The sequence below is a fragment of the Balaenoptera musculus genome, chromosome X (assembly GCF_009873245.2).
Source record: "Balaenoptera musculus isolate JJ_BM4_2016_0621 chromosome X, mBalMus1.pri.v3, whole genome shotgun sequence".
Lineage (NCBI taxonomy): Eukaryota > Metazoa > Chordata > Mammalia > Artiodactyla > Balaenopteridae > Balaenoptera > Balaenoptera musculus.
Genome location: NC_045806.1, coordinates 126,696,398 through 126,710,135, shown reverse-complemented (window position 1 = coordinate 126,710,135; position 13,738 = coordinate 126,696,398). Strand labels below are relative to the sequence as shown.

The 13,738-nt window shown below is 44.5% G+C and overlaps 1 protein-coding gene across 1 annotated transcript; it reads left to right on the top strand.

Annotated features, from left to right (window-relative positions):
* The first annotated feature begins 194 nt into the window (after positions 1 to 194).
* CETN2 (centrin 2) lies at positions 195 to 4,248 on the top strand. The gene is made up of 5 exons (XM_036839068.1): positions 195 to 297; positions 1,158 to 1,316; positions 1,575 to 1,703; positions 3,051 to 3,188; positions 3,622 to 4,248. The coding sequence occupies exons 1-5, from the start codon at positions 199 to 201 to the stop codon at positions 3,709 to 3,711; spliced, it is 615 nt and encodes a 204-aa protein (XP_036694963.1). The 5' UTR covers positions 195 to 198; the 3' UTR covers positions 3,712 to 4,248.
* The last annotated feature ends 9,490 nt before the right edge of the window (positions 4,249 to 13,738 follow it).

Here is a 13,738-nt window from a genome sequence, read left to right as displayed (position 1 = left end):
GGATCTGCCGAGGCTCTTCCACCAAGGGAATTGGCTCGGTTCGGTGCTGGCTCAGCCAATCAGCGCTCGCGGCGTGATCCAGCCCAATGAGGCCAGGCCGCGAGAGCACAGCCCCCCGCCCTGCGCCGGGAGTTCTTCGCGTTAGCCCCACCCATTCCAGCCCTGTGCCAATGGGGAAGAGCAGCGAGCGGTCCGCCAATGGGGAGAGACGCCGTGCGCGCGGGGCGGTGGGAACGGAGCCGAGTCACTGTGTACGTCGGTTGCCGTAACAACGGGAAGTGGAGTCCATCCGCGATGGTGAGTGCGTTCCGCCGTCTGGAGCCCCGCGTCCGGAGGCTGAGCCCTTCCCAGGCCTTGGCAAGGCCCCGCCGCCTCTCCTGCGCGGTTCTCGGCCTTGGCGCACTCCTTCTTCCTCTGAGAGCTTTCCCGGAAGGGTAGGGTAGAGATGCCGGCTGCCCTGCTGGGCCTGTGCTTCGTCGCTGTCTCCCCTTCAGCCACAGCCGCCCCCTACCCGCCCCTCGGGTTCCCCTGGCCTTCTCCAGCCCCTTCGGTGACCGTCCCTGGGCAAAAAAGACTCGGATTCCCCCCAGGCCCCGACCCCTCTCTGACTCTGGCCTTCTGGCCGCCTCTACCAAAGTTTCCACACAGAGCTGGGGGGCAGTTTATTATGTTTGATTGTTAATGCATTTAAAATGTTAAATATAGGGACTTAGGGTAACGCCTTGAGCTTCTTGGAGAGGGCTCAGATGTACCAAGGGGATTGAATTTTATTATTCGATATTGACAGAACATACATCTTACCTTAGTAATATTTGGCCTAAATCTAGAAGTAATCAGAAAATCGGAGAACTTAGGGTGAAGCGGAGTAGCGTTCTAAGGACATTTTTATAATTAGTCCCCAGATTCAGGGAGAGCTGGTTATCTGTACAGTTCTCCCTAGTCAGCTCCTTGGCTAGCTCTCTTTTGGGATGATTTTTCAATGAGACGTCCAAAAGAACAAGGGATCTCCTTGCTTCTACAAACAATAGTTTGTTAAGCAAAGTTTTGGAATTCGTTGGTATGAACTATCTTAAAATGCGTGTGGTTGTAACTATTTTATGTAAAATGTGGACTCTATTACTTAATATTGTGCCTCTGTGTTTGTAAAACATATAAAGGCCTCTAACTTTAAGAAGGCAAACGTGGCATCAACTGCCCAGCGAAAAAGGATGAGTCCTAAACCGGAGCTTACCGAAGAGCAGAAACAGGAAATTCGAGAAGCTTTTGATCTCTTTGATGCTGACGGAACTGGGACAATTGATGTTAAGGAACTTAAGGCAAGCCTTATACATTCCTGCTCTGCTGCCTTGACTTTTCTCTGCCTCTTTGTCTTCTGTGCTGTGTTTTCCTGTCTTTACTTACCTCGAGAATTATTAAATAAAATTGAGTGCACATATCAATTTGCTGAATGTTATAGTGTTTCCTAGTCATTTGAACAGTATTGTGGCAGATGCTGGCTTAACCCCCTCAGCGCTGTCATTGTTTCGCTCCTGGGTTTAGATGTGCCTATTGAGATGATCCTCTTTTTGTTGTAGGTGGCAATGAGGGCACTGGGCTTTGAACCCAAGAAAGAAGAGATCAAGAAAATGATAAGTGAAATTGATAAGGAAAGGACAGGAAAAATGAACTTTAGCGACTTTTTGACTGTGATGACTCAGAAAATGGTAAGTTAGCTAAGATGATCAGCATATTTGCCACCAATAATGGTGGACAAATTTGAATCTCGATATGGAAATGTCTTCATTGAAGAAAAGTTAATACAAACTGGAGCGTTCAGATAAAGGAGAGTATTTGTGACTGAGAATTAGGATGTTTAGGTTCTACTTGGCTTTCTTCAAGGCCACAAAGTCACAGGAAAAGTCATTTTACCCTCTGAAAGGAAGTAAAAGTATTCCTGCTATCATGTTTTTTTGCTATTACCTTTCTCCAACCGGTATGTCAGTGTGATAACCACAAGCAGTAAAACTTTTAATGACAGCAACAATATTACAGTGTCTCGCATTTTGACAGGACAAAGTCCATGTATTTAAAGTTTGAAATTCTTTTCTCTCCTATTTGTCGTTATTCTGGGCAGCCTCAGCCTGAGGCTGTGTTTTTACTGCACTGAGGATTTGGTCTTTCACCACTTCCAAGGTTGAATTCACCCATTTTCTAGTCTCTTGGGTGTCACCCTTTTAAAGGGTCCAAATGGTCCAGAGAGACTCTAAAATGACACCTTACCAGTCTACCTCAGTCCCCTGAGTGTCCCACCCAGGAAAGGTGTTCACATTGGTCCATTTCTCTTTTGTTGACCTCCTGGCTCCTCCTTAATGTGGCTCAGCTATGTTCTACTGGCCTGTGGAAAAGTAACTCCATCAGTGTTTCAGGTGTGCTTCCCAGGGCACAGGCCTGTTCCTACTCTAATAATCCTGTTGCTTTGAAATTATCTAATCACACCTATATTTTTCTTCAGGGACTAGTTTAAGAGTTCAGGAAGTTTAACATTCTGTAACAACCTAGTAAAGCTGTCCCACATTCAAGGTTGATTCCCAGATTGCTCTTATTAGAGGCTCTCTCTATCTTTAGCTACCTTTCAGGAATATTTGGACTTGGAGCTCTTGGAGATTTTACTCTTTTCCTCTGTTAGAGTACTTGGGATCCCAGTAATGCTTTGTGATCTCATAACAAGTGAAATAGCCTTCTCTTTCCTCCCTTCCCCTCCACCCTCACCACGAGGATCCCTCCTCCACCAGCTTAAGCAGTATATTTCCCCTAAATTTAACTCCACCATCTGCTCGTACATCTTAAAAACAAATCTACTTTCTCTTTGGTTTATACAGAAAATGTTTTAAATACAATCCTTTATATTTCCTTTTTAGTCTCTGGGTTTGTAATAATTTCATCGTTTGTCCCCTTTTTCTACCCTGGTTGATGTGTGATCTTCTGTGATCAAGCCCCTATGGTCATGAAGGCTGTTACCAAGATGTCTGTGCAAGGCACATATTCATGTGTTTTATGTTCTACTTGTTAAGTCTGAGAAAGATACCAAAGAAGAAATCCTGAAAGCTTTCAAGCTCTTCGATGATGATGAAACTGGGAAGATATCGTTCAGAAATCTAAAACGTGTGGCCAAGGAGTTGGGTGAAAACCTCACCGATGAGGAGCTGCAGGTTTGTGACGCATCAGCCTGGAGCCCTGTGTGACTTTTCTGAGTTACATTTTCTCTGGTTACATAGGAAGGAAAACTAGTGTGTTCTCTCGTCGCTCTGTTGACCACTTAGTTTCTCTTTCGATAGTGTGACAAACCTATGGACGCTGCTCCCAGAAAAATACACACGTGAACAATTTTACTTACTATTTTAGGTTTTAGGAATCTCCCTAGTCAACATGATCGTTGAGCTCCCTTCTAGGTGATACACGTGTGGCAAATTATGGCTTGGTTTTCAAATGACTTTTCAGGAACCAAGCCATTATAAAAAGCAGCACATTTGCATCAGGTGGACCACAATTGTCTATTCATGTAGCATTATAAAAGCATATTACTTAGTCACATTTTCATTTCATTTATGAATTAATCTAACTGGAATCTTTTCTGTGCTGCAGGAAATGATTGATGAGGCCGACAGAGATGGAGATGGAGAAGTCAATGAGCAAGAGTTCCTGCGCATCATGAAGAAGACCAGCCTTTATTGAGATCAGTGTCATCTTTTATAACGCAAGCACGTGGAACTCGATTTCGTGCCTGCTGTTGTGTGAAGCCTGGTTTTTGAGAATGTAAATTATTTTTCCCCCACTGATCTCTCTATATGACCTTAGTAATAACTCTGAATCTATTTTCAACTTTTGAAAGTGTTCTTTGAAATTGAGGTTCTTTGTAAGGTGACCTGCTCACTGCTTTAATTCCCCAGGGCAGAACGAGAGCACGTTAGAGTGGAGAAAAGAGTCTTTGAGCTTTTGCACACCTGCTATTCTGCCTTGTATCGCTTAACTCTTGTCCCGCATTCCCACATTTATGCCACCGCAGAACAACTTCTTCACAAGCACATGTTGTACTTGTGTCACCACAAGCAGGGGGCATCTCTTCAGTGGTTCCAATTTTAATTGGCACCTGAGTGCAGCTTTCTCTTTTATAAAACCCAGTGAACTCTCTTACTTGCATTTGGATGTGTGTGGGTGTGTGTGTGCGCGCGCTATTTGTTTTGTCTTCAAATAAAATCTTTCTTATTTTGAGCTCTTGTTCTCTAAGGATGACTTCTTTAGCCTTGACTATGAGTTCAGCTTCTAAACCATTTCATTGAATGTAGCCTGGTAGATCCCAAACTCCTTGCCAGCCCGTGAACAGAAAACAAAATGATCCTTTACTATGGACGTGAATTGTTTTTTGCCCTGGGAACCCATCAGTTTCTAAAATTAGTTGACTGTTTTGCATAAGCCTAAATGATGCCCTAAAACATAGTTTTGGCAAAGTGTACAGCTGGAAAAGAGTCTTATTGGTAATTTGTGCTTGGGACAAATTGGGGAAAGCCAGGTGATTATGACAGTAGGTTGAGCTTAGCCAACCTCTGGTCAGTTTATTTGCTGGATGGTGTCTCAGAATCTCTGTGTGGTTCAGGTCCAGTGACCTTGTCCAGCTCCCTCCTGGCCCCGTATGGGATGACCTATAAGAGAAATCCTGGCAGATGGCGTTAAAGTCTCTGCCCCAGGCTGAGGGTGAGGAGCAAGAAGGGATGAGGAGGAATGGAAAACTGATTAAGCTAATTTCATACCAATTTTTTTTTAGTGCAAGTATATCCCATTTGGACATTTTGTTGTTTATTCATTGTTGGTCTGAAATTCAACTTTACCTGGGTGTCCTGTATTTCAACTAGCAACCCTGTGTGGGGTGCATGTTAAAGAGGTGTGACCGTGGGCCTCATCTCTGGACACCGGCATCCTGGAGGACTTGGGGGTCCCCTGGACAAGTCTCCTGCAGAGGGACTTCTCCTTGAGAAACACTGAGGTATGTGGGGGGACCCCAGAGTAGCTTCAGACCTGGGGTCTCACAGGGGCTCCACCACTTTCTGGCTGTGTAATTTGGGGCAAGCTGCTTCTCTGGGCACCTCAGTCTCCTTGTCTGTGAACAGGGAGAAGAGTGGTGCTTAACTCAGAATCGCTGGGGAGGGCCAATGAAAACTTAACAGAAAGGGCCTGGATTTACAGTGCCAAGAAGGAGGCATTTCAGGAGTATTTGTTCTCACTCATTCCTTTGGTATGGTTGTCACAGAAGCTTTTTGTTAAATGTGGGTCCATGAAGCTTTTATGATTACTGTCCCCAAGGTCGAGTTGACAGCATTGCCTGTGAGGAGTTGACCTTTGTCATATTGCTGTTTTTTAATAAGAGGCATATGATCTGATAAAAGATGTACAATATTGGAAACGAGTGAAAAAACAGGGCCCTACTTCCCATTTCACTGTTAACTGTCACCCTGGAAACATTCTTATCTCCTCCTGCTTAACGTTCTCCTAAATGAAATAAAGTCAGAATCTCTTGGAAGGAGGGAGAGTGGCAAGTAACATGTTATCCCTAAGGATAAGGACAGACATAATGTGCTTGCCATATCTATGCCTGGCAGCCATTCTAAGATAGGTTTGCACGAATCAGTGGATGTGGCACTGGAGCAGAGTCACAGGAGGGTCGGGAAGATGGGGATGGGGGAGGATCTGGAGCCAGTTCACTGGAGGCAGAAAAGAGCTGCAAGGGGGTGGGGAGATTTGGATGGAGAGGAGGCTGGGGTCAGTTCATGTGGGGCTGGATCAGATAGACTGATGGGATGGGAAGGATGGGGAGGGAATGGTAGGCGAGGCTAGCGCAGGTGCAGTTGATGCAGAGGGTGTAGGGTGAGTGTAGGGTCATGAAAAGGGAGTGGAGTAGAGGTTGGTTCATGTGGGGCTGGACCAAGAGATGTAGGCAGAGTGGTTGGGTAAACTCGGCAGTGTGGGGGTGGATAGGGAGGGAGAGACAAGGTAGGTCAGTCCTCGAGGATGGATGGTCTACAGAGCTGGAGGGGGATGGTGGGGGATGGGCAGGGAGAGAGAGGGAACGGGTCAGCCCTTGTGGGTGGACCAGAGATGTAGGGGGAGTATGGCGGGGTGCACTGGGAGAGGTAGCCGAGGTCAGGTCAACTGGTGATGGAACAGAAAGGTAACTGGGGACTGGGAAGTAAGGGACTGAGGTCCATCCATGTGGGTTGGAAAAAGTGATGGATGGGGAAAGGAGAGGGAGAGGGAGAAAGGGTTGGTTTCTGTGCAGACGGATCAGGGCTGTGGGGGCTTGGGGGTGATGAGGAGGGGAAGGGAGCAGGTGTTAGATCATGTTCAGCTGGAACAGAGAACTATAGTGGGATTGGGGTGATGGGGAGGGAAAGGATACATAGTTCAGTTCATGTTGGGCTGGACCAGAGAGTTGTGGGAGAGTGGGGGCAGGATTTTGATGATACAAGAGTTTGACTGGTTTGCAGGAGGATAAACCAGAGAGCTCTATGGGAGTTGGGGGAAGGGGGAGGAGGGACCAGGGGTTCCTACATGTGGGGCTCGACCAGAGATATGCAGGTGGAGTTGGGGGGAAGGGAAGCAGAGGTTAGTTCATTTGAGGGTGGAGTAGAGAAGCATATGGGTGTGGGAGGATGGTGAGTGAGAGAGGGCATTCCGTCTTGGGCTGGGTACTGGGAAGGAGCGGGAGCTGAAGTTAGTTGATGTAAGATGGACCAGAGAGAATCATAGGGAGGTGGCAGGGATGTGGGTGGAGAGGGAGCAGAAGTGCCTTCATATGGGGCTGGAGCAGAGAGGTGTGGGGAGATGGAGGGGCGGGGATGGAGAGGGAGCTGCCATCAGTTCCCATGAGGATGCTGTGGAGAGATGGGGGTGGTGGTGGGAATGGGGTGGTGGAGAGATGGGGGTGGGATGGGAGAAAAGGTGAGTGGGATGGGGAGGGAGAAGTCAGTTCCTGTTGGGCTTTGTGGGCCTCCCTAGTAACTCAGGGATGTACTAAGTTTCCTTGAAATAACTCTCCAGGGGATTAGTCTTTTCTTTGCTCCAAAGTGTTCCAACTACTAGGAACAGCCGGATTCATCAGTAGCCATACTCAGGTTTGATATAAGTAGAATCTAAGGAAGTTGTTTAAAGAAAGGAGGAAGCTCAGTTCCTGTCCTTTTCAACATGGAAGAGCTCCTGGACCCAGAATGTTGACCAGGCATCGAAGGGTGAAAATGCACATTGGGTGCCCTAGGGGGCCCTTTTGAAGTCCTTTCACCCTCTGTCAGATTTTAAATTCTTGTTTTTGTCACGCTTTCAAATAGTAGGGATTTTGGAAGCACATTCAAAGGGAGAATACACTCAAAACAACACTTTACATACAATTACAGCTCACTCACATTTCTGTAAAAAACAGCCAGTAGTCATTTCACTACACACTTAATCACCCTTCTGTTTGCCTAGACCTGCTTACTCCCTGATGGCTCACCCCACGAGGCCAAGTGCTGCCACAGGCCAGGAGATACCCTTTTATGAGCCCTCCACGGCCTTCGTGATAAGTGTCTTGCAGCAAGTGGCTCCCTTCTCCATTCCATGTCTCATGACCTGCTCAGCTCAACATCCTATATTCTTGAAGTCGCTGGAATATTGTGCATCTTCACTTGTAGCAAAAGTTATCAATCTTCATTGATTGCAGCTGTGGAGCAATGACGCCATCCTGGTGTGCCATGCTGTGACATATGGGACATATTTAGTGACCCAAATCCCTATCGGCAGTGCCCAAAACTCTCACAGGGGCTCTGAGCCCAATTCTAAAAACATCACCATCAGAACTTGATGTATCTGGAAGCCAAGTCACCTCTTGTGCTTTTCCCTGCTGACCCTCAGTCTTCTAAGCCTTTCCCCTTTTTCTTTGTGATTGCCATGGTTTAGAGGCTTGTCATTTTAATTGCCTTTCTCCTCTTTGTGCTGAACATCTATTATGTCACCAAGATTTCCCTACAGTAGTCACTCTGATCCTCCTCTTCCTTTTTCATTTCTGAAGCCACCACCTCAACCCAAATTTGGAATGCTGTAATGTCCTCCTAGTTGCTTTTTCTGTCCTGTCTTTTCCCAAGATGATCTGCGGTACCATCTTCCTTGTGCCACTACCTTGCTTAGGGAAGGAGCCTGAGCCTTTAGACTGAGTCATACCTGCTTCAGATCTCAACTCTTCTACTCAGCAGCTGTGGCCCCGGGGGACATGACTTAACTGTGTTTTTTTAATATAAATTTATTTATTTTTGGCTGTGTTGGGTCTTCGTTGCTGCGCGCGGGCTTTCTCTAGTTGTGGCGAGTGGGGGCTACTCTTCATTGTGGTGCACGGGCTTCTCATTGCGGTGGCTTCTCTTGTTGTGGAGTATGGGCTCTAGGCGTGCGGGCTTCAGTAGATGTGGTTCGCAGGCTCTAGAGCGCAGGCTCAGTAGTTGTGGTGCATGGGCTTCGTTGTTCCGCGGCATGTGGGATCTTCCCGGACCAGGGCTCGGACCTGTGTCCCCTGCATTGGCAGGTAGATTCTTAACCACTGCGCCACCAGGGAAGTCCGTGACTTAACTGTCTTGAGCCTCAGTTTCCTCCTTAACTTGGACTGTTCTGTCCTTAATCAGTGCCTATATATGTTCTCCTTGGTATAGGGTTAATTTCTATATATGTACTTATGCCCCTGCCATCGTCCCTATTGAAATATAGCCCCCATTTCCGCCCAAATCTGTATTCTTCTCATCTTGTGAAACTCGACCTAAGAGTCCCCTCCTTCCAGAAAAACTTTTGTTTGACGGTAGGAGTATTTTTGGGCTGCTTCCTAGCTGGAATTGAGAATTGAGACAGCAGCCTTGCAGATATGTCCCTTGCCACTAGGTGGAGTGCCAGGACAGAGAGGCTCCAAGGCACCGAGTCACGTGGAGTCCAATGGTTCAAGCTGGATCTTCTCAGGTGCCCTGAGAGGGCTGTGGTCCCAAACAGCCTTGGAGTGTGATGGAGAGGATGCCACAGTGTCGAGAATCCTGGCAGAGCTGTGGACCCCTCAGAAAAGCTACCAGGTGCAGACACTGATGGAAGGATGTCTTGTCTGGTTGGAAGCTTGATTAAGTCTAATTAAAAGAGAATAAAGGGGCTCCCCTGGTGGCGCAGTGGTTGAGAATCTGCCTACCAATGCAGGGAACACGGGTTCGAGCCCTGGTCTGGGAAGATCCCACATGCCGCGGAGCAACTAGGCCCGTGAGCCACAATTACTGAGCTTGCGCGTCTGGAGCCTGTGCTCCGCAACAAGAGAGGCCGCGATGGTGAGAGGCCCGCGCGCCGCGATGAAGAGTGGCCCCGCTTGCCGCAACAAGAGACAGCTCTCGCACAGAAAGAAGACCCAACGCAGCAATAAATAAATAAAAATTTAAAAAAATAAAAAAATAAAATTAAATGACGTGTTTGCATTTCTGAGTGTTTGCAGGGAAAATTGTTTACCTGCTACATGGCCTCATTGAGATTCCCCAAGTACACGGAACATGTATCAAGGGAAGGGCACAGATGTGCTTCTGATTTCTTCGTAGCCATGCTTTGTACCCAGTAAAATGCTCTGTTCACAGTCAGGCCTCCTCATTTGCCAGCTTTGTTGATCCTGTAGCAAGGGTTTATTAACTCATTAAAAATTCCAGCATTCTGTGGCTTTTTTTCTGACCACTGTGCCTTCTTATGGCTTGAATTGTGTTCACTTAAAAGATACGTTGCAGTCCTAGCCCCCAGGACCTCAGAATGTGACTATATTTGGAGATAGGGTCTTTATCAAGTTATAATGAGTTCATTAAGATGGGCCCCGATCCAATCTGACTGGGGTTCTCAGAAAAAAGGGAAATTTGGATGCAGGCATGCATAGAGGGAAGACAATGAAGAGACCGAGAGAGACAGTCATCTATAAGGCAGGGAGAGAAGCCTGGAGTAGATCCTTTCCTCACAGCCTCGGAAGGAACCAATTCTGCCAACACCTTGATTTTGCACTTCTAGCTTCCAGAACTGGGAGACAATACATGTCTGTTGTTTAAGCCCCCAAATCTGTGGGACTTTGTCTTGGCAGCCCCAGCAAACTCATACATGTCTCTCTTTTACTGAAAAACTTCCTTTATTCCACCAAGTGTCCTGACCAGAAGTGCACATGGTGATGTCAAGGAAACAAAACTTGGACGTGGGGGTATGCAGCCTTGCCCCCACCCCCCCCGAAAAATTTTTTCTCAATTTAGAGTGTAACTTTGTACATGTTTGTGAGGCCATCTCCTTGTGAGATGTTGTATGTGGGTGAATATTTGTGCAATCCCTCATACAAATAGGTCCAATGATGGCAAACTGAGTCTGAAAAGCATTGGAAAGGTCAGTAACCAGAGGCAGTGTGACAGAATTTCTGATGTTGTTGTTGGTGGATGAACCTGGCTCTCTGAAGAACAGACACCAACCTCTTGAGGGGCACCGTGGAGTAGTGGTGAAATGTCTCTGGAGCTAGACAAGTGAAATTCCATTATGTGACCTCTGGCAAGTTACCTAAAGCCTCAGTACTTCATTGGTTTCATCTGTCGAAGGTTCTTTAAAAAAATTTTATTGGAGTATAGTTGATTTACAATGTTGTGTTAGTTTCAGGTGTACAGCAAAGTGAATCAGTTATACATATACATATATCCACTCATTTTAGATTCTTTTCCCATATAGGTTATTACAGAATTCTGAGTAGAGTTCCCTGTGCTATAAAGTAGGTCCTTGTTGGTTATCTATTTTATATATAGTAGTGTGTATATGTCAATCCCAAACTCCTAATTTATCCCTCCCCCCACCTTTCCCCTTTGGTAACGATAAGTTTATTTTCAAAATCTGTGAGTCTGTTTCCGTTTTGTAAATAAATTCATTTACATCATTTTTAAAAATTAGATTCCACATATGAGTGATATCATATGATATTTGTCTTTCTCTGTCTGACTTACTTCACTTAGTATGATAATCTCCAGGTCCATCCATGTTGCTGCAAATGGCATTATTTCATTCTTTTTAATGGCTGAGTAATATTCCATTGTATATATGTACCACATCTTCTTTATCCATTCCTTTGCTGATGGACATTTAGGTTGCTTCCATGTCTTGCTATTGTAAATAGTGTGGCAATGAACATTGGGGTGCATGTATCTTTTCAAATTATGGTTTTCTCTGGATATATGCCCAGGAGCAGGATTGCAGGATCATATGGTAACTCTATTTTTAGTTTTTTAAGGAACTTCCATACTGTCCTTCATAGTGGTTGTACCAAGTTACACTCCCACCAACAGTGCAAGAGGGTTCAAAGGGGGTTTATTAACAGAATCCACCTCAAGGGCAGTTGTAAGGATTAAATAATCCAATATATCTAAAGAGTTTAGAACAGAGCCTAGCACATGGCAGGCATTCAATAAACATTTGGTGAATGAAAAAATTCAGAATTTGGCTAAAATCCTCAACTGTAGGGTTTGGGAGTTACACCATTCATCCCAGTGGTGCAATTTAGGGAGATACCTTTAGAACAAGCATTCCTTTTTTTTTGTAATGAGAAAACAATTTTTTTTCCTGCTTCGCATGTCTCATTAAACCTGCTTAGTAGAGGAAATCTATTCCCCGTGTCTGAATGTACAAACTCTACTCACTTTTATTTTTATTTTTATTTTTTGCATTGGCAAAGATCCAAAAACCTGGTAACTCTGTATTGGTGAGAATGTAAATTGGTACAATCTCTTTAGTGGGCAACTGGCAAGGTCTATTACCTTTTTTTTTTTTTTTCACACACACACACACACACACACTGTATTTTATTTTTACAAGAGATAAATAGACTGACACCAAGCATTGTACATGGATGACCACAACAAAAGCAACAATGATTGCAATTACCAAACACGAAACACACTCATACTATGTCATAATATTGACATTCAGTCCAGTAATCCTCCACTGTAAGAGCTCCTTTACTTTGCAGTGAAAACTGATTTGTATATTCTTTGCCTCTGAGTCCTTGTGGGATTTTTTTTTAAATTCAAACAGAAAGTCACAAAAATTATACTCATCCTTATCAGTTCACTCAGTCCCATGTAATTAATTTTTTCTTTCATCTTGATCTTTTGTTAGCACTTTTATGAGTTCATCAGTTTTTCATTAGAGTTCTGAAAATGCTTATTCATTCAGTTCAGCAGTACAGTCAGCTACCAGAAACCTGTACTTGTCAGAGTCTTTTCCATGAATTTCTTGAAGATGAAACTCTTTTATAGGAACATATTTGCAAAAGCATCAGAGTACACCCAGAACTGTCTGTAAATGACAAAAGACTTAAAAATGACCACGGTTAAAGATTTGATGAAAGTTCATAATAATGCAGTTGACAAGAAAATTAGTTATTTCTGAGATATACATTCTAAAGTAATAACTAGGATTGTGACTTATAACATTATACCAGAACATATAAGATTTTTAGGAATTTCATGTAATGTCTGAAACATTTATATTAACATATTTCCATACAAATAACCCAATGAAAGTTTAGTATTAGTTATTTTGTTTGTTTGTTTTTTTATACTGCAGGTTCTTATTAGTCATCAATTTTATACACATCAGTGTATACATATCAATCCCAATCGCCCAGTTCAGCACACCACCATCCCCACCACACCGCAGTTTTCCCCCCTTGGTGTCCATATATCTAGAACAAGGATTCTTAACCTGTGACACTTACACTTCAGAGGTCCATGAATTACTCCAAGGACGTTCTTAAATCTCCTGAAATAACATGCACAATTTGAGGGTACAGGCAGGTGGGCAACTTTCATCAGAATTGTTCAAAGACCGTGAGCCTAAAGAGATTCAGACGCACTGCCTTGGAATTGGGCATTGCCATTTGGGGCATGGAGAGAAATACGCAAACCCGTAGCATTGTGTAGTAGTAGCAGCAGTAGTAATAACAGTAGTAGTGTGTGAGACCTAGTTTTGTGGTCCTTTGTCCACACAGGCATTCCCTGAGATCTGTTTCTTGGCTCTGCCCGAGGACCTGAGGCAGCTGCTTTCTTGTCACTTCGGGGTCTGGGAATCTCTACAATGCTGTTTCTGTCCCTGTCTAGACCTCCTGGTGATCCTCCACTCCTTGGAGCCTTTGGATTCCAACAATATCACCACTTGCCTGGGTTTCTGGTCATCTCCTCTCCCAACCCTTTTAGCCTTTTTCAGCTTGAAAATCAATCTTCTTGAAGTAAAATGCCAACAAAAGAGGATTTATTTTCTTTAAGAAGTTGTTCTTTCCCCTCCTTATTACTGTTTAAAAGGCCTTTTACTTATCCGTCTTCAGCAGTTTTCAAAAGCCTCAATCCATTTTGAGGTTTAGCCTTCCTGAAATTGTTGTTTGGGATTCATACCATTGCTTTTTTTTTTTTGAATCAATCATTAGATCTTTTCTCTCCTTCTATCATTTGAATTTATTTATCATTTATTCAGCAATAATGAGCATCTATTCTGATTCAGGCCCTGAAGTAAACAAAATACAGACCTTAGCCTCATGGGATTTACATTCTGGTGAAGGAGACAGAAAAAAAAATCTCAAGAAAATAAAGCAGGAAGAGGAGATAGAAAAGGATGTAGGGGTGCTATTTTAGACAGAATGGTAAGGGAAGGCTTCTCTGTGGGGATGACA

Bases quoted from the DNA above. Each gene is read 5' to 3' on its own strand.
- CETN2 (XM_036839068.1), top strand. From the start codon at position 199: ATGGGGAGAGACGCCGTGCGCGCGGGGCGGTGGGAACGGAGCCGAGTC. The intron at 298-1,157 runs GTGAGTGCGTTC...AAACATATAAAG, and splicing joins AGTGGAGTCCATCCGCGATG to GCCTCTAACTTTAAGAAGGC. The intron at 3,189-3,621 runs GTTTGTGACGCA...TCTGTGCTGCAG, and splicing joins TCACCGATGAGGAGCTGCAG to GAAATGATTGATGAGGCCGA.